At 53.9% G+C, this 19,923-nt stretch overlaps 1 protein-coding gene across 9 annotated transcripts in view; it reads left to right on the forward strand.

The window, feature by feature from the left end:
* CARD11 (caspase recruitment domain family member 11) overlaps positions 1-18,221 on the forward strand; it is a 144,015-nt gene extending 125,794 nt beyond the window's left edge. For all 9 annotated transcript variants that reach the window (XM_021935608.2, XM_021935611.2, XM_021935613.2 and 6 more), the window contains 10 exons: positions 652-853; positions 1,244-1,370; positions 4,997-5,237; positions 6,014-6,110; positions 7,201-7,296; positions 9,240-9,375; positions 10,816-10,995; positions 11,997-12,121; positions 14,181-14,296; positions 17,520-18,221. In XM_021935608.2, the coding sequence (XP_021791300.2) occupies positions 652-853; positions 1,244-1,370; positions 4,997-5,237; positions 6,014-6,110; positions 7,201-7,296; positions 9,240-9,375; positions 10,816-10,995; positions 11,997-12,121; positions 14,181-14,296; positions 17,520-17,724 (1,525 nt within the window). In that variant the 3' untranslated portion in view covers positions 17,725-18,221. The remainder of the gene's footprint in view (positions 1-651; positions 854-1,243; positions 1,371-4,996; positions 5,238-6,013; positions 6,111-7,200; positions 7,297-9,239; positions 9,376-10,815; positions 10,996-11,996; positions 12,122-14,180; positions 14,297-17,519) is intronic.
* Positions 18,222-19,923: the final 1,702 nt, after the last annotated feature.

Genomic DNA, 19,923 nt, shown 5'->3' on the forward strand with positions numbered 1-19,923 from the left:
ACATGCAAGACCCCGTCTCTACAAAATAATTTAAACATTAGCCAGGCGTGGTGGCACACACCTGTAGTGTCAACTACTCAGGAGGCTGAGGCAGGAGGATCACTTGAGCCTGGAGGTTGAGGCTGCAGTAAGCTATGATTGCACCACTGCACTCCAGCCTGGGTGACAGAGCGAGATCCTGTCTCAAAAAAAATGAAATGACTTCCTCTGACCTCCCAAGTGTCCAGGCGCAGAAACCGAGGCCCACAGAGGGAAGCGCTTCCCCAAGGCCATGCAGCGTGGCAGAGGCAAAGAAGTGGGACCCAGATACCCAGCAGGCCCCATCCATGACACATTGGAGCCTGGTGGGCCGTGCTCAAGGGCCCCCTCCTAACATGGCCCTTGCCAGTCCCAGTACAGCCGCTGCAGGCCAGGGAGGGCGCCTCAGCTCCCCTCCTCGTCTGCATTTCTCTCAGCAGGAGCCGCTTGTGAGCTCTCACTTCCCTTAGCCATTAAGGGCCATTCTCAGAGCCAGGACACCGAGGCGCCTGATGACCACAGGAGGCCATGCCACTGGGGTCCCAGCACCCGCCACCAACCCCCGGTGTGTCCCAGTAGGGCTTTTCTCTTTTCAGCCCAGCTGCCTAACTGCCATTCTGTTTCCTGCTGCAGACCCTTCCGGCCTTCGGTCACCTCCGTGGGGCACGTGCGGGGCCCAGGGCCCTCCGTGCAGCACACGACGTTGAACGGCGACAGCCTCACCTCCCAGCTCACCCTGCTGGGGGGCAACGCGCGAGGGAGCTTCGTGCACTCGGTCAAGCCTGGCTCCCTGGCCGAGAAAGCCGGCCTCCGCGAGGGCCACCAGCTGCTGCTGGTGAGGGGCTGGCGACAGGGGAGGTGGCTGCAACCGTAGTGTCAGTGCTGACATTTAGGGCCCCTAAGCCTTGCATTCAGCCCCGGATCCCTGGGCAGGAGGAGGGAGCTGGAAGGTGGTCAGACCATCCGCATCACAGGGCCCTTCTCTCCCCAGCTCCCCGCCTGTGCTTCTGCAGTCTGTGTCCAGCCACCGGCTCCTGCAGGCTCCCAGGGTGCAGGCAGGAGGCAGGTGCACCTCCCTGAGCGAGATGCTTTTTCCCCCTGTTGGCACTGAGCTAGTCTTTGTTCGGGGAGAGATGGTTTTCTTCCCAATGTACAGAGAGCGGCCTCACCCCTGCAGCTCTGCTGCCTGTGGAGCTGGGAGACAAACGCAGTCTCTTCTCTCCAGCTAGAAGGCTGCATCCGAGGCGAGAGGCAGAGTGTCCCCTTGGACACATGCACCAAAGAGGAAGCCCACTGGACCATCCAGAGGTGCAGCGGCCCCGTCACGCTGCACTACAAGGTCAACCACGAAGGTGAGACCTCCCTCCGCCATCTGGAGCGACCCTTGGCCAGGGAGGCAAGTCTCTGACCTGGACAAGTGACCTCGCTGCCCAGAGCCTCCGCTTGCTCTTCTGTTCAGTGGAAGGCACAGGCACTTCCTGGCAGCGTCACGAGGCTCAGGGGCAGGTCTGAGAGAGCACACAGGGATGGCGACGGCTGTGAGCAGGGCTTTGCTGTCTCGCGCCGGCTCTTTGGACATGTCTGCACGCACCTGCCCGGGTGACTCAGGCTGCCCGCCAGGTCACAGTGGACACGGCATCCCCAGACTCAGGCACACCTGTTGGAGCCCTGGCTGGCCCAGCTCAGCCCTCTCTCCCTGGCAAGTGGAAGTTGCTTCCTCTCTCGGGCTTCCCGTCCCTGATGTACACAGGCAGCAGCTCTGGGGTCAGTCTCCCCACGGACTGGGCATGGAGAAACAGAGGTTCCCTGTCAGGTCCTGCTGGGGGATTCCTGGCTTTGTTCAGCATATCTCAGAAGCCTGCTCACCCCCCAGGCCGGGGGCCACAGCAATGGCTACCTGAGCTCTCTAACTACTGTAAGAACAGAACCTACAAACAGGACCCTACTGGAGTGAACTTTCTTTCCCCGGAATTCCAGACTGCAGGATGGTGCTGCTGCACAACCCTGGGGGGCGCTGTTCACATCGTATTCTGTGGCACTGCTGGTCAGGAGACCCAGAGATTTCTCTACCCAGGACCAAGACCACCGAACCACATCCCGCAACTCAGGATTCTTGCTCTGAGATCCCCCGGCTCCGGGGCAGGTGGGCCTCACCCTTCATAGACTCAGGGAAACGGAGGCCCCGCCCTGGTTCTGGCCTCCCCGGCTGCAGCTGAGTATGGTGCCTTTTCACAGGGCCCCAGCATCCTTTGAATGGGATCTCCTGTTTCTCAGCCAAGACTCCTGGGCGGTGAGCTCTGAGCTTTGTTTTCTGCTCTGAACGAGTCTGAGTTCTCGTTCTCACCTCTGGGTTTTTCTACATGATTATCTCTGCAGCTGGATCTTATTTTTAACCGCCAGGGCTCATGAATGTTTCAGCAGAGCATAAATAGCCAGTTTCTCTCTATCCGCTCTCCAGAGCCGCCTGCTCGAGCTCCTTCCCGGCAGTGCCCTACCCGTGCAAAGACAATAACGATGCTTTATCCCTACATGCAGGGCAGGCCTCTCCCCAGTCCTGCAGCCTGATCTTCCAGCCCAGCAGAAAATCGGTGGGCCTGCAGAATATGATGTGAGCAGCGCCACCCCGCAACCCCCGACCCCCAACCCCTGACCCCCAACCCCCGACCCCTGACCCCCGACCCCCGACCCCCAACCCCGGAGTTGTGTAGCAGCACAGCCCTGCAAGTCTGGAATTCCAGGGAAAGAAAGTTCACTCCAGCAGGGTACTGTGTGCAGGTTCTGTTTTCATAGGAGGCAGAGAACTCAGACAGCGATCACAATGGCCCCTGGCCAAGTGGATGGGCAGGATTCTGAGATGTGCTGGACAAAGCCAGGATCCCCCGGACAGACCTGACAGGGAATCCCTATTTCTCCATGCACAGTGGGCGGGAACATTCATCAGTTAATCCAGCTGGCTGGCTTGGCCCTGGAATGTGGGCGTGGACAGTTGAGGAGCTACTCTGGTTATTAGAACCATTTTAGCTCCCGCAGTGTTATGCAGCCCTCAGCATGTGGGGTTGATTTGGGGGTTTATATTATGGTTTTATATCATAGCAGAGCTTGCTGCGTTTATCATGTTCATGGTTTATGCCCCGCTCCCTCACAAAGTATTTGCAAAAAAATAGATAGACAGACAGACAGATGCATACAGATGATATGACAGACAGACAGATGACAGATGCCAGATAATGGACATACGGACAAATGACGGATAAAGGAGATAGACGATTGATAGAAGATAGACAGATGATAGACAGACAGACAGATAGATAGACAGATGATAGATGCTAGATAACGGACACACAGATTTACTTTCATGGATTTGACAAGTAGATGATAGGCAGATAGACAGACAGACAGATGATGACAGATAGGACAGATAGATAGATGACAGATGCTTAGATTAACGGACAGTAGATGGATGATGGATGGATAAGTAGATAGATGATTGATTGATTGATAGAAGATAGATAGATAGATAGATGATAGATGTTAGATAATGGATACATAGATGGATGATGGATGGATAAGTAGATAGATGATTGATTGATAGATAGAAGATAGATAGATAGATAGAGAGATGTTAGATAGATGATAGATGTTAGATAATGGATACGTAGATGGATGATGGATGGATAAGTAGATGATAGATAGATAGATAGATAGATAGATAGATAGATAGATAGATAGAGAGATAGATGATAGATGTTAGATAATGGACTACGTAAATGGATGATGGATGGACAAGTGGATGATTGATAGATGGATAGATAGATAGATAGATAGATGTTAGATAGATGATGATGTTAGATAATGGATACGTAAATGATGATGGATGGATAAGTAGATAGATGATTGATTGATAGATAGATAGATAGATAGATAGATAGATAGATATTCTATGACCAAGTAATTCCACTTCTGTGTATATACCCAAGAGAAATGAGCACACATATCCACAGATAGATGATTGATTGACTGATAGATAGATGATTGATAGATGATAGGTAGATAGATAGATAATAGATGAATAGATAGATGATAGATAGATAGATAGATGATAGGTAGATAGATAGATATTCTATGACCAAGTAATTCCACTTCTGTGTATGTACCCAAGAGAAATGGGCACACATCTCCATAGACAGACAGATAATAGGTAGATAGATAATAGATAGATGAATAGATAGATATTCTATGACCAAGTAATTCCACTTCTGTGTATATACCCAAGAGAAATGGGCACATATATCCACAGATAGCAGTGTATATGAATAACTCTTAGCAGAGTTGTTCACAATACCCAAAACTGCAGACAATGCAAATTGCACATGGGAGAATGGATACATCTACATACCATGGAATACTATACACCAGTGAAAAAGAGCCCCCTCCAGCTATGTTGCAGCATCACAGACAAATCTCACAGGCGTAATGTTGAACAGTGGAAGCTGGAAGTGAAGAGAACATATGCTGTTTGGTTCCACTTATATGAAGTGAGATTCAGCCTATTTATAGCAATGTCGGTTAGGATGATGGTTCCCCTTGGGAAAGGTACTGACAGACAGGGCTCTGGTTGTTGCTGCCCACACATATATATTTGTGGAAATTCATTGAGCTGAGTACTTAATTTATGCTATATGTGAGTTGTGCAGCAATGAAAAAAATAAAAAACAAACAAGTGCTGTATAAGGGTGGGGAAATATGAAGAGTGTAGCAGGAATCATTGCAACTTGGCAAAACTTTCAGCTCTGAGCTTCCTGGCAGCCAAGACAAAAAGGGAAACTGGTAAACAACATGGCTACCCTTCACTGGGGAGGTAGAACTTTCCCCTAGCTATAAGCTTTAAGTTGGTGGTGAGGGAAGCTGCTCTAGGAGCTGCTCTGATGGTCAGGGGACCCCATATCGATAGACAGCTGGTGCATCTTTCCCTCCACAGGGTACCGGAAGCTGGTGAAGGACATGGAGGATGGCCTGATCACGTCGGGGGACTCATTCTACATCCGGCTGAACCTGAACATCTCCAGCCAGCTGGACGCCTGCACCATGTCCCTGAAGTGTGACGATGTTGTGCACGTCCGTGACACCATGTACCAGGACAGGCACGAGTGGCTGTGTGCGCGCGTCGACCCTTTCACAGATCACGACCTGGACATGGGCACCATTCCCAGCTACAGCCGGTGAGGCCAGAACCAGGGCAGGGCCTCCATTTCCCTGAGTCTGTGGAGGACCAGGCAGGATGCCATGAATATCAGCAGAGGGGCTTATAGAGAAGCCCAGGCCAAAGAAGGCTACTGCTTTCCGTTTCACAGCGAGGTCCCCCAGGCCCTCTTCCTCCAGGACTTCCTGCCTCCTCAGGGATGTCTCTCTCGACCTTCACTAGAATCCTGCAGAACCCTCTTCCATCTGGTGGTGACCAGACCACCTGGTACTCAATTCTATGCTCTCCTGCTAGGTTCATTAGTCATTTCTTTTCCATAGACCACATCCCAATAACAACGTTGTCATTATAACAGCACTAGCCCCCGGGGACTGAGCACAGGTAGTGTGTCAGGCACACAGCAGGCATCCGGAAGCATCTCTAAGACTGTAACACTACACATCCATACCACAACATCTGTAAGACCATGACAACGCACCTCAGGCCAGTCCTCCAAGGAAAGCATCATCACACCAGATTTACAGAAGAGGAGACGGTGGCTCAGAGGGGTTCAGTCACTTTTCTGCAGCCCCACAGCGAGCCAGTGCTGGAGGTGGGATCCAAACACAGATACAAGGAGCCACATCTTCACCCCGGGTGGCCCTTGGGCTCAGAGCACACACCAGCCACAGGGCCATCCCTATGCAGAGTCAGACACGCACCCCACCCATGCCAGTGCGGTGCTGCGGCCTCGCTGGCTTCCCGGTGCTTGACCCTTGAATTTCAGCCCCTGAAGCTCCTCTCTTCGCTCCGCAGAGCCCAGCAGCTCCTCCTGGTCAAACTGCAACGCCTGATGCACCGGGGCAGCCGGGAGGAGGTGGACGGCACCCACCACACCCTGCGGGCACTGCGGGTAGGTCTGCCAAGCACCCTGTGGGAGTAGCAGGGCCAGGGACCTTGCCAGCTTCAAACCTAACTCCCGGGTCTTTTTTAGAGGCAGTAACAAATGCAATCCATCCATATTGGGATGATGAATTCTAGGGGACTTAGTTCCTTAGGAATGAGACGCTCTCTGTAGAAGGAGACCCGTCCTCTCATGCCCTCCCACAGGTCCTGACTTTCCAGGACAAGGGGTTGGTGTCTGGCCAGGCACAGTGGCTCATGCCTGTAATCCCAGCATTTTGGGAGACCAAGGTGAGCAGATCACTTGAGATCAGGAGTTCGAGACCAGCCAGGCCAACATGGTGAAACTTTGTCTCTACTAAAAATACAAAAAGTAGCCAGGCCTGGTGATGGGCGCCTATAATCCCAGCTACTCGGGAGGCTGAGGCAGGAGAATCGCTTGAACCTGGGAGGCAGAGGTTGCAGTGAGCCGAGATCATGCCACTGCACTCCAGCCTGGGCAGCAGAGCAAGACCCTGTCTCAAAACAAAAACAGGGCTGGGCGCAGTGGCTCACAGTTATAATCCTAGCACTTTGGGAGGCAGAGGTGGGAGGATCATGAGGTCAAGAGATCGAGACCATCCTTGCCAACATGGTGAAACCCCATCTCTACTAAAAATACAAAAATTAGCTGGGTATGGTGGTGCGCCTATAGTCCCAGCTACTCAGGAGGCTGAGGCAGGAGAATCGCTTGAACCCGGGAGGTGGAGGTTGCAGTGAGCAGAGATCACGCCACTGAACTCCAGCCTGGTGACAGAGCGAGACTCCCTCTCAAAAAAAAAAAAAAGGTGAGCCTAGATGTCTGGCTCGAGCTGGACTGCAGGCCTTTGCTCTACCATCCATGGTCTCTGTTGAAGCGAATCACCTCTCTCCCAAGTCTCCAGGACTCCTCTCCCCTACCCCGCCTGCCCCCACCCCTTCCCTGCAGGCTTTTGATTTCCCTAAGGAAGCTTTAGCACGGAGGGGACTTGAGGACAGGTCTCCGATTCTCACCAGCATCATTGTGTTCTTGCCTCCTGCCAAGCCCAGCAGGGCCTGACTGATGGATAAATTCATTTCAGAACACCCTGCAGCCGGAAGAAGCGCTTTCAACAAGCGACCCCCGGGTCAGTCCCCGTCTCTCCCGAGCAAGCTTCCTTTTTGGCCAGCTCCTTCAGGTAAGGCTCTCCGGAGTGCCTACCGACTTTTCAATCATATTCTGCTGTGGCCCTGCCCTCCCCCGACTGAGAAGAGATACCCGAATCAAAATAATCGTGCTTTGTGTTTGTACACCACTTGCATCTCTTCACAGTGCCTCACATCTCCTGTCCCATTTTATCTTCTCAGTGACAGGTTGGTAGACAGTCTCTGTGCCTGCGGGAAGCAAATCCCACTTTCATAAAAGATTGAGGAATCTTATGGTGAAAAGAAACTGAAGTTAGCTGTTCAGATACTAATAGAAAGATCAGAAGCAGTGTATCAGGAGATGAAAAACAAACATCCTAAATATCTAGGCCAGTTTAGGTCCTCATTAATCGAGCATTCAACTTATCTGAGCATCCTGGCAGCCAAGGTAAAAAGGGAACCCAGCAGATTCTTTCAATCTTATCTGTCTAGGGAAACATTTTAGCAATCGGGACCAGAAAGGACTTTTCCCTTCTACTTAATTCTAAAAGGGATTTTTTTTTTTTTTTTTTTTTTTTTGGCATGGATCATTATAGAAAGAACATTGACTAGCATTGTTTGTGATATCTTCAGAAATGGTTTCTCATAAATGCAGAAACACTCTTTGGGATCGTTTCTTTTATCGCCCGTGGATGAAAACCAAGGGGGTAATATGAAAATGTGGCCCCATGAGCGTGTTCCTGTGTAGCTGCCTCACTCATTAGACCCCAGTGGAGACAGTGTTTCGTTCCGCTGCTCCATCTTGATGTTGGAACGGGGAAACCCAGGGAAAGTATGAGCAATGTGACCCTAAAACCCAGGAAGACACAAACAAGTGTCAGAGAGCCACCCAGGTGGAAAGGAACCCTGGCCAAGTCTGAGGGGTTTACAAGGGCAGGACCATTTGAGATGACGCATTTTTACACCCGCGTGTCATGCAAGAGTGGAACCTTGGGGCCAGGCGCGGTGGCTCACGCCTGTAATCCCAACACTTTGGGAGGCTGAGGTGGGTGGATCACTTGAAGTCAGGAGATCGAGACTAGTCTGGCTAACACGGCGAAACCCCGTCTCTACTAAAAATACAAAAAGTAGCCGGGTGCAGTGGCGGGTGCCTGTAATCCCAGCTACTCAGGAGGCTGAAACAGAAGAATCGCTTGAACCCGGGAGGCGGAGGTTGCAGTGAGCCAAGATGGAGTACAGCACCACTGTACTCCAGCCTGGGCGAGAGTGCGAGACTCCATCTCAGAAAAAAAAAAAAAAAAATAGTGAAACCTTGGGAGTCTCATCCAGAGCCCTGCAGCCAATTAACAGAGAGACAGCTGACATCCCAGATACCATGTGTTTTCCTTCCTGCAGAAGGAAGAGTGTGGAGAGACTCAAAGTAGCCTATAGAATATGGTGTGAACCTGCTTCTGTGCCCACTGCCAGGGCATCTGTTTCTGCCTTCCAGGACTCAACTCTGTGAACTGTAGAAAAAAGTGGGTTCCCCCCATTAAACTTGGGGATACCGAGGCAGAAAGGCATGGTGAGCACAGTGTCAGAGGGAGGTGACATTGTCCAGCACATGCCCAGCAGGGGGGCAGTCCCTGCCCACAGGGGTTTCCAGCCAGGGGTCTTCACGGCTGGGGCGGCTCAGGTCCCACAGCGCCTGCAGAGCTGCACCTGAGGCTCCCACGGGGATGCAGATGGGCTTGACCTGAGACTCATCCGGCTGGGGAAGACTGTGGGCACTGATTCATTCATTTGCCTACTCAGGACATCTCTCCAGTGGCTAAAGGGCTCGAGCCGCCTGCTGGGAGTCTCCTGTTTTTATAGGGGAAATGACTGGCCCAGGAACCCCCCGGGCAGAGGAGGGATGTGAACAAAGGTCTGACTTTGGCTGGTTGAGGGCAGCGCCCTGTCTGTTTAGAAGCGGAAGCAAAACAGTCCTCCCCCAGTCCTCCCTCTGCTCCTCCAGTTCGTCAGCAGGTCCGAGAACAAGTATAAGCGAATGAACAGCAACGAGAGGGTCCGCATCATCTCGGGAAGCCCGCTTGGGAGCCTGGCCCGGTCCTCGCTGGACGCCACCAAGCTCTTGACTGAGAAGCAGGAAGGTACATGGGGACCGCCTGGCCCCTCCCACCACTCCCAGCCACAATCATACATGCCTCACCCTCACCTGGGGGCACATTGGTCCTCGTGAGGGGGCCTAGAAGTCCTCAAAACGGAGGGGAGGGAGGACATAGGTGGCTCATGCCTGTAATCGCAGTGCTTTGGGAGGCCAAGGCAGGAGGATCGCTTGTGGCCAGGAGTTCAAGACCAGCCTGGGCAACATAGTAAGACTCCCCATCTCTACAAAAAATATAACTATAAAATATATAAAAACATTAAAAATAAAAACATAAAACATTAAAAATAAATCTTAAAAGATGCAAATAAATAGCTAGGCATGGTATCACGTGTCTATAGTCCCAGCTACTTGGGAGGCTGAGGTGGGAGGATCACTTGAGCAGGAGGTTGAGGCTGCAGTGAACCAAGATCACACCACTGCAGTCACTCTGGCTTGGTCCATACAGCAAGACCCCTAGCTCTAAAAATAAAAATAAAAGACAAAAATAAATTAAGGGTGAGGAAGCCTGGCCTTGGCTGTGAGGGCCATGCTGCCTCGGGGTGACGTCCCGCCAAGCTCACCGGATAACGACGCTCTCGTTGTGGTTGCTTCGCGCCCGGGTACCTGTGTTAATTGGGGCTGTTTGCTGTGAAGTGTTCGTTTTATTGATTTCTCTACCCACTGAGTGCCTCTTGTCATTTATCAACCCGGCGAGGGGCCTCCCGGTCCACCGTCCCCCACCCCGCTGGCCCTGGCTGGCCCTGCTCAGGGAAAGGGAGGCCACAGCCCTGGCTGGATCTCATAGGAGGCCCTGGGGCAGCTCTCCAGGCTGGCCCTTTGGAAGTTGGAGTGGCCAGGCCAGGGACAAGAAAAGGCACAAGGGACAAGGGACAGGCTGCCTGTTTCTGGGAACCGTTTCCTCTGGGTGCCTGGGGTGGTTTCATCAGAACCCCGGGCTTCTGCACGGCTCCCCCACCCCAGCCAGAAAGGGACTGAGAAGGCAGAACTGAGGCCAAGTCGTCCCTCCCAGTGCTCCTGGGAGACACCCAAGGCCTTGCCCGCTGATCCTGGTGTCTCGTGGGCGCCCGCCAGCACTTGCTTTCCTTGCCCTCACCCTCCCCTCCGCTGGGCTGTACCCAGTCCATGCCCTTCCTCCAAGAAGCCCTCCTTGATCATCTGCCAAGGCAAACTTTCCCTCCAGAGCTCAGCCAAGGTTCCTGCATTTGTCACACACTCCGCCTGCCCCCCACCACACCTCCCCTCCCCGGCACACGAGCCCCAAGCAGTGCCAGCCCAAGGTGACCTCAGACATTTGATGCCCAGGGCAGCCGCCAGGCCTCTACACTAACGGTGGCCCCCAGGACCCAGCCCAGGGGCCCCATCCTCCCTGGAAGGTCTTCAGAGCCCCAGGGCTCTGACCACCGCCCTCTCCTGCCCCTGCCAGAGCTGGACCCCGAGAGCGAGCTGGGCAAGAACCTCAGCCTCATCCCCTACAGCCTAGTACGCGCCTTCTACTGCGAGCGCCGCCGGCCCGTGCTCTTCACACCCACCGTGCTGGCCAAGACGCTGGTTCAGAGGCTGCTCAACTCGGGAGGTGCCATGGAGTTCACCATCTGCAAGTCAGGTGATCGGCGAGCCACGGCCACCTGGGGAGCCCCGCGGGAGCCACGGACAAGGATGACTTCCCCTCTTCTCTTCCCTCCTCCCCTTCTCCCTTCCTCCTTTTCCCCTTCTTCCCTCTTTCCTTTCCTTCCTCCTCCCTTCTCCCTCCTCCACCTTCTCACTCCTCTCCTCCCCTTCCTCACTTCCCTCCTCCCCTCTTTCCTCCCCTCCTTTTCTTCTTCCTCATCCTCCCCTCCCTCCTCCCTCTTCTTCCCTCCTCCTCCTCTCCATCACCCCTCCTCCCCCTGGATGAGTGGATAAATGGATGGATGGATGAATGGATGATGGGTGACTGGGTGGGTGGACAGATTTATAGATAAATGGGTGGGTGGGTAGATGGATGGATGGAAGGATGGGTGGGTGGGTGGGTGGATGGATGGATGGATGGATGGATGGATGGATGGATGGATGGATTGGATAGGTGGGTGGGTGGGTGGATGGATGGATAAGTGGATGGGTGGGTGGATGGATGGGTGGGTGTGTAAGGGGTCAGTAGATGGGTGGGTGGGTGGATGGATGGATAGATAGGTGGGTGGGTGGGTGGATGGATGGATGGATGGATGGATAAGTGGATGGGTGGGTGGACGGATGGGTGGGTAGGTGAGGGGTCGGTAGATGGGTGGGTGGAACAGGAGATTTATTTAGACTGGTGATCAGCCTTGCACCACAGTGCCTGAGCTGCTTTGTCCAGTGAAGGGTATTGCTGAGAAGCCAAACCGTGAGTATTTGCCAAGCACCTGCTCCATGGGCTGCCATGGGGAGTATGAAGAAGGTTAACCTTAGCCCTGCTCTCAAGGAGCTTCACGGTCTAGTAGAAAGGAGATAAGATTCATTTAAACATGGCTGGAAGGAGATTGGACATCGAGTTCTGTAGAGCCCAGAAGGTGGCAGGCAGGGCCTGGGTGGGATGATCAACCCAAGGCCACCTGGTGCTGCCCTCAGGACTGGCCCCTCTCTCTGCAGATATCGTCACAAGAGATGAGTTCCTCAGAAGGCAGAAGACGGAGACCATCATCTACTCCCGAGAGAAGAACCCCAACACGTTCGAATGCATCGCCCCTGCCAACATTGAAGCTGTGTCCGCCAAGGTGAGGTGGGGGCTGGGAGGTTGGACGAGGCCGGGATCCTCTGTGATGATCCTCATGAGGCCACCTGGGCCAGGGACAAGGGTGGGATGAAGAGTTGCTTTCACCTCCCCGTGGCCAGACCTCTCCTTTTCCCCTTATCCCAGCAGCTGCCCTGTGTTAACGTCCTCTCTGCGCCCTTGTTCCCTGGGCTTCGACGTGAGTTTTTATTTTGGAGCTGCTTTCTATTTGTGATGGCTTCCTGGAGCTGGTGTATGTTCGCATTATTTAGGGGTGTGTGTCTGGTTGTGATAACAAGGGCCAGAGATAGAGAACCAGCTCATCAGGGCGAGAGACGGGATGAACGTGAAGGTGACAGGGATTGCATTCACCAAACGAGGGGAAAACAGGACATCACGAGGGTTGTTGGCAACCATGCGAAAAGGTTATCTGTGTGCAATGTGGAGTCTTTGGAGCCAGAAAACGTGACCTAAGCATTGAGCTCTTCCTCGTCCCAGCACGGGATGAAGGAAAGGCTCTCTGTCCACGTCAGTGGAGGGCCGGGGGCTGGCTCCGTGGCGGGCTCTCGGTCTGCACCAGTGGAGGGCTCCCCCAGCTGCCGGGGGCTGGCTCTGTGGTGGACGCTGACCTTGGGGATGGCAAGAGCAGATGGTGGTGTTTTTGTTTTTGTTTTTAAGTCTGGGCCACAGCTTTAGGAAATTCTGACAGCTGGCGCGGATAGAAAGTAAGCGGACAGGGTTGGAGCCGAGATTGTTTTTAGCTGAAAAGAAGAAGCCGTCCAGCAGATCTGTGCTGTTAGAAATGTGGGCCATGGCCCTGCTCACAGGGAAGGGGGAGCAGTGGCCTGCAGGAGGCCCAAGGGGACCCTGAGCAAGGTGGGACATTCCCACTTCCAGACCCGGGTGCTAGTTCCAGGCTGTGTTCAGTTTGTGAAATTCACTGAGCTGCACACTTAGAATGCTGTGTTTATGTTCTATTCCAGTGCAAAGTTTGATGTTTTATTTATTTATTTAGAGACTGGGTCTCGCCGTGTTGCCCAGGCTGGAGTGCAGGGCACGATCCCGGCTTACTGCAGCCACGCCTTCGTAGGCTCAAGCAACTCTCCCGCCTCTGCCTCTCGAGTAGCTGGGACTATGGTTGCGCACCACCATGCCCAGTAATGATTTTTCTAATTTTTTTAGAGATAGGGTCTTGTCATATTGCCCAGGCTGGTCTCAAACTCCTAGCATCAAGCAATCCTCCCACCTCCCAAAGTGCTGGGATTGCTGGCATGAGCCACCACGCCCAGCCAACATTTGGTGGAAATTTTTTTTTAAGTGATGCCTTCAGCAAAGCAGAGATTGTCCTTTCTCAAAATGATGAGCTCATGGTTGAGAACCCTTGCAGATACTCCTGGGACCTGCCAGCCTGGCTGACTCACCCTTCATGTGTTCCCTACTCTCTTAATTGAAGGCGGGCTAGGGTAGCAGGTGTTTTGGGGGGAGGTGTGTGTGTGTGTGTGTTTGAGTGTTTGAGACAGTGTCTCGCTCTGTCAGCCAGGCTGGAATGCAGTGGCACCATCTTGACTCACTGCAACCTCCACCTTCCGGGTTCAAGCGATTCTCCTGCCTCAACCTCCCGAGTAGCTGGGATTACAGGCACCTGCCACCACACCCGGCTAATTTTTGTACTTTTAGTAGAGACAGGGTTTTGCCATATTGGCCAGGCTGGTCTCGAACTCCTGACCCCAAGTGATCAGCCCACCTTGGCCTCCCAAAGTGCCGGGATTACAGGCGTGAGCCACCACGCCCGGTTGGTAGCAGGTGTTTCATTCAAACTCATTCACGCCACCTGGTTCACCCCGGCCAAGGCCTCGTCTCTGCCCATGAACATCACTGTGGTCAGCAGAGTCCTGGAGTGTCCAGACTCCTGGGAGGTCTCATCTCCTGGATCAGTGGCAAATGGCTTTCAGGGCTCCCACCCGGCTATAGACCCCAACCCTGCATCCAGGCCCTGCCGCAGGCACCTTCACAAGAGCGAGAGGTGGGCGGGCTGCTGCTGACCGAAACCACTGTGCCCACAGAACAAGCACTGCCTGCTGGAGGCTGGGATCGGCTGCACGAGAGACTTGATCAAGTCCAACATCTACCCCATCGTGCTTTTCATCCGGGTGTGTGAGAAGAACATCAAGAGGTTCAGGTAGGGCTTCCAGACCCTAGGGGCTGCCCCCTCCTGTCCCTAGCACCCCACCAAGTCTCCATGGATCGCAGGAGGCCTGTGTGCCCCCACTTCACGCACCCCCCTTAGTAAACCCTCACCAAGTACGGGACTGACCTTGCAGAGCTGACGCCGAAGGCAGCGGCCGAGATGATGACTCACAAACGGGGCGCATCCCAGGGGACAAGAGCTAGGAGGGTCAGGGCAGAGTGCCCATCACCCGGGGTGGTCAGGGAAGGCCTGGGGGATCTGTCAGCGAGATCCATGGCAGTGAGGGGGGCCTAGGAGATGAGAAAGAAGACGCAATCTGGGCAGTGGGGGAACAGCTGGTGCTCAGACCCTGAGACAGGTGTTTGGGCCAAGTGGTGAGGGGCGGAGGGGTGAGGGGTGGAGCAGTGGGAGGCAGAGGGGTGAGGGGCGGAGGGGCGAAGGGGTGAGGGGTGGGGGGTGAGGGGCAGAGCAGTAAGGGGCAGGGGGTGAGGGGTGGAGGGGTGGGGGCAGAGCAGTGAGAAGCAGAGGGTGGGGGCGGAGGGGTGAGGAGTGGAGGGGTGAGGGCTGGAGAGGTAAGAGGTGGAGGGGTGAGGGGCAGAGCGGTGAGGGGCAGGGGGTGAGGGGCGGGGGGTGAGGGGCGGAGGGGTGAGGGGCAGCTGGTACAGGCCCTGTGGGGCCACGGGAGCCACGGGAGGATGCGGCATCTTGTTCCGAGTGCATCTGGAGGCCGCTGAAGGTTCTGAGCGGAGGCGTGGCATGGTCCACTTTAGGGTATAAACGCACCTCTCACCTCTGTGTGGACAGGGGCAGGGTGGCGGTGCGGGCCGGGATCCTGTCTGGGAGGCGATGAGAGGCAGTGTGACTTTGGATCCGTGCTCAGGGTCGAGCCTGCAGGATTCGGGAAAGGGTTCACTCTGGGATTCCAGAGAAGGAGAGGCCGGGCGTGGTGGCTCACGCCTGTAATCCCCACACTTTGGGAGGCTGAGGTGGGTGGATCAGCTGAAGTTGGGAGTTTGAGACCAGCTTGGCCAACATGGTGAAACCCCATAGTCTCTACTAAAAATACAAAAAAATTAACCGGGTGTAGTGACATGCACCTGCAGTTCTAGCTACTCGGGAGGCAGAGGCAGGAGAATCGCTTAAACGTGGAAGGTGGAGGTTGCAGTGAGGTGAGATCGAGCCACTGCCCTCCAGCCTGGTCGACAGAGTGAGACTCCGCCTCAAAAAAACAAACAAACAAACAAACAAAAAAGAACGAAAGGATGGCGCTGAGGTTTGGGGCCTGGGTGACGAGGACAGACTGGCCCTTAAGTGGCTTCATCTCGGATACCCGCGCCTCCTCGCACGCACCTGCAAAATAAATGTCCTGCAGCCATTTTACAGAGGGAATAACAGAGTTTAGGCCCCTTCATTCCTTTTCACCAGATACTCACTGAGCCCCTGGGAAGGGTTAGGCTCTGGGGAACCCAGCAGTGAGCAAAAGAGACCGGCATCCCCCCTCAACACCTCACACCCGTTAGGCTGGCCAGGACCAAAAGCACAGAAACTGACAAGAGTTGGCGAGGAGGATAGACGTCGAAACCCCAAGGGCAGCTGCTAGAAATGCAAAAGAGAGCAGCCACTGTGGAGGACAGCATGGCGATGCCCCAAAAAATTAAAAATAGAATACCATATAATCCAGCAGCCCCACCTGTGGGCATGTCCCCAAGAGAAGTGAGAGCAGGGTCTGTAAGAGACATTTACATGCCTGTGTTCACAGCAGCGTTACTGCCAATAGCCAAAACATGGACTTCACCCAAGGGTTGGTCCGTGGGGGATGAATATATACAACAGGGCCCACCCATACAGGCTAGGAAGGTGGCAAGAGCTGAAAACCTTGCAAACTGTTAACAAAAAATAGTTGAAACAAAGAAATAATAATACATTTAATGCAAGAGAAATAATAGCATGGTACACACCCCCTTCCCTGATCTGCCCTGCCTTGGAATGTGTTTGCGATGCAGTGTGTATTGCACCAAAAATACTGTATGGAATTTGTTTGTTTGTTTGTTTGTTTGTTTGTTTTGAGACAGAGTCTCACTCTGTCACCCAGGCTGGAGTGCAGTGGCACAATCTCGGCCCACTGCAGCCTCCACCTCCAGGGTTCAAGAGATTCTCCTACCTCAGTCTCCCCACCACCATGCCTGGCTAATTTGTGTATTTTTACTAGAGATTGGGTTTCACCATGTTGGCCAGGCTGGTCTCGAACTCCTGACTTCAAGTGATCCTCCCGCCTCGGCCTCCCAGAGTGCTGGGATGACAGGCGTGAGGCATCACACCCAGCCCATACAGTGGAGTATTATTCAGCCTTCAAAAGGAAGGAGATTCTCACACCCACTCCGTGGGTGTGAGATGAACCTTGAGGATGTTATTCTCAGTTAAATAAGCCGATTACAAAAACACACATGCTGTACGTGATTCCACTTCTATGAGGTCTCTAGAGCAGTCAGATTCCCAGAGACAGGAAGCAGAAGGGTGGTTCCTGGGGGCTGCGGGAGGGAAGATGGGGAGTATTTAATGGGCCCAGAGTTGCAGTTTGGGAAGATGAGAAAGTTCTGGAGATTGGTTCCACAGCCGTGTGAATATACCTCATGCTACTGAATTACTTAAAGAATAGGTGAAATGGTTGATTTTCTTTTATGCGTATCTTAGCACGATTAAAAATAAAAAGGATGTGACCGGGCCCGGTGGCTCACACCTATAATCCCAGCGCATTGGGAGGCCGAGGCGGGCAGGTCATTTGAGGTGGAGAGTTCAAGACCAGCCTGGCCAACATGGTGAAACCCCACCTCTACTACAAACATAAAAATTAGCCACTCATGGTAGCACGTGCCTGTAATCCCAGCTACTCAGGAGGCTGAGGCAGGAGAATCGCTTGAACCCGGGAGGTGGAGGTTGCAGTGAGCCGAGATCGTGCCACTGCACTTCGGCCTGGGTGACAGAGCGAGACTCCATCTCAATCAATCAATCAATCAATCAATAAGGATGTGTTTGGAATTTCCGATAAACAGCTTAAGGAGCACGGTCCCTAGCGTTAAGAGGCACGGACACTATAGGGAGAAGCAAGGCAGGCAAGGGGTGGGGACCGCGGCAGTCAGGGGTGTCCGGGCAGGTGGTGCCACACCAGTGCCGCGGATTGGCAGCCTCCCCACAGCCCCTGCATGTCTCCTCCCAGAAAGCTGCTGCCCCGGCCTGAGACCGAGGAGGAGTTCCTGCGCGTGTGCCGGCTGAAGGAGAAGGAGCTGGAGGCCCTGCCGTGCCTGTACGCCACGGTAGAACCCGACATGTGGGGCAGCGTAGAGGAGCTGCTCCGCGTTGTCAAGGACAAGATCGGCGAGGAGCAGCGCAAGACCATCTGGGTGGACGAGGACCAGCTGTGAGGCGGGCGCCCCAGGCAGAGAGACGCTGTGGTGCGGGGCATCCTATGAGGCAGGCGCCCCGGGCAGAGAGATGCGGTGGGTGCGGAGGGATCCTGTGGCCCACGGAGCTGCCCCAGCAGACGCTCTGCCCCACCCGGTGATGGAGCCCGGGGGGCACAGATGCGCCTGGGGAGGAGCAGGGCGCAACCCATTCCCCCAGCCCCGACTGACCTGGCCCAGCGGTTTGGCCCTGCTGGCCTGAGCAGGGAGACAGGGGAGCAAAGGACGCCAAGCTGGAGGCCCGAGGCCAGCCGGCCTCTCGAGAGTCAGAGCAGCAGCTGAATGTAATGCTGGGGACAGGCGTGCTGCCACCAGTAGGGCAGGGACCCGGACAGCCAGGTGACCACTAGCCCTGGGGACACTCTTGCCGTAAACACATCCCCAGGCAGGACAGATCGGGTAAGGGGGTGTGTACCAGGCTATGATTTCTCTTGCATTAAAATGTATTATTATTTCTTTGTTTCGACCCTTTGTTTATGAACAGCTTGCAAGGCCTTGAGCCCTTGCCACCCTCCTAACCTGAAAACCACGCCCAGGGAGCTTAGCTGGGGACTCAGGCCCCACGTTCCTGTGTAGGGTGCCTGGACACACCCCAGGGTCCCAGGACAGGCCTAATTTATCCCTGGGCTTAGGGCAATACTTGCTAATTGCATCCCGTAGAGTCAAATGCATCTGATTTGGAAGATCAACAAATTATGTTGTCACCCTGGGGAGGGCCCGTCCTCTCACAGACCCTGGGGAGTCCTTGCGGTCTGTGCCTGGCCTGCCCCATAATTCCAGCCCTGAGGCCAGGCCCCCGTCACTCAGCTCTTCTCTGCACATAATTGCCTCTGCCCTGCATTCAGTGTCCCTAGAGGGCAGCCCAGCTTCCTCCTGCAGGTCAGGAGCAAGCATGTGGGGTACAGCCCTCTATGGGGTTCATACCGCACTGCCCAGGAGCTTGAGGGGTACAGGAAAGTCGTGCCCACTCCCCAGCAGGTAACAAAAGTCCTAGGAGTTCTAGAACCATTCTTCTCCTTCACCTCCTTGATGCAAATTTGCAGAGGGTGGACCTGACAGGCACAGCCAAACGAGGCCAGGTTGCACCCTCACAGGGCGCCATGGTGCATATGCAGGAAGCTGCTGGGTGGCAGGCTCGGATTCAAACCCAGGTCTGTCTGTCTGTGGGAACCGTGGGAGCAACTGCTCACTAACAACCTAATTCCCAGACTCCCCTTCCTTCCTAAGAGAATCCTGACGTATCCTGAGAATCTACGTGCACAACTCAAAGAACATATATCCCAGCCTCCCTTGCAATTAGGGAAATGTAAGGGGAGGTTTGGGGGAGAGACAAATGGTGCTTCCTCCAGTTTTGTGCCAGGGATGCAGATGCAATGGCTGGAGCACCAGCAGTGTTCTTGCATCTTGAGGTGACTATGAGGATGGAAACCCCGCTTTCAGGATGGTAGATCAGAAAGAGAGAAGAAGCCACAGTCACTGATGACACTTGGGGGCCCAGGACCGCTGCTTGAGTTTCTTTTATATGGCACAGAAAGAAATTTGCATCTTGTGTTAAATGGCTGTTATTTCAGTTCTCTGTTACTTGCAGCCAAGAGCAATTCCTAACACATACAGGAGAAAACTTTATTCTTTATAATTTCAAATACCACGGGCATGGGTTAATCCTCTGCTAGGTTTTTACCACCTAGACAAGGTATGAATTATTAATAAAAGAACTCTATTAATAAAGATCTCTTCCAAAAAAAAAAAAAACCAATACTGTGTGGCCTGTAGCATTTTCTGACATTTTGACCTGCAGAAGACAAATTAGCAGCAGAAATCTCTGGGAGGTGGGAGTGGATGGATGGGGGTCCTAGGAGACACCTCGTTCCTGCCTCCTCCCTGACAATCCATCTCTGCACCACCAGCTCCGGGTCTGCCGGGAGTGTGATACCTTGAAAAATAGAATGTCTCCCTCCAAGAGCCCATGAGCAATGCTTCCTTTTCCAAGACAGCCCCCAGAAACAAGCTAGATGTGCTGGGTGTAGAGAGGCGGTGACTCCGAGGTGCAGCTGCTGTTATTTAGCGCCAAATAAACCACCACGCGAGGTAATGCTAGGGCCGGAAGGCCTCCTGCTTGCATCTTGTGAAAGCCTTAAGTTAAACCGTAAATCTCCCCCC

Source organism: Papio anubis, chromosome 4 (genome assembly GCF_008728515.1).
Source record: "Papio anubis isolate 15944 chromosome 4, Panubis1.0, whole genome shotgun sequence".
Taxonomy (NCBI): domain Eukaryota; kingdom Metazoa; phylum Chordata; class Mammalia; order Primates; family Cercopithecidae; genus Papio; species Papio anubis.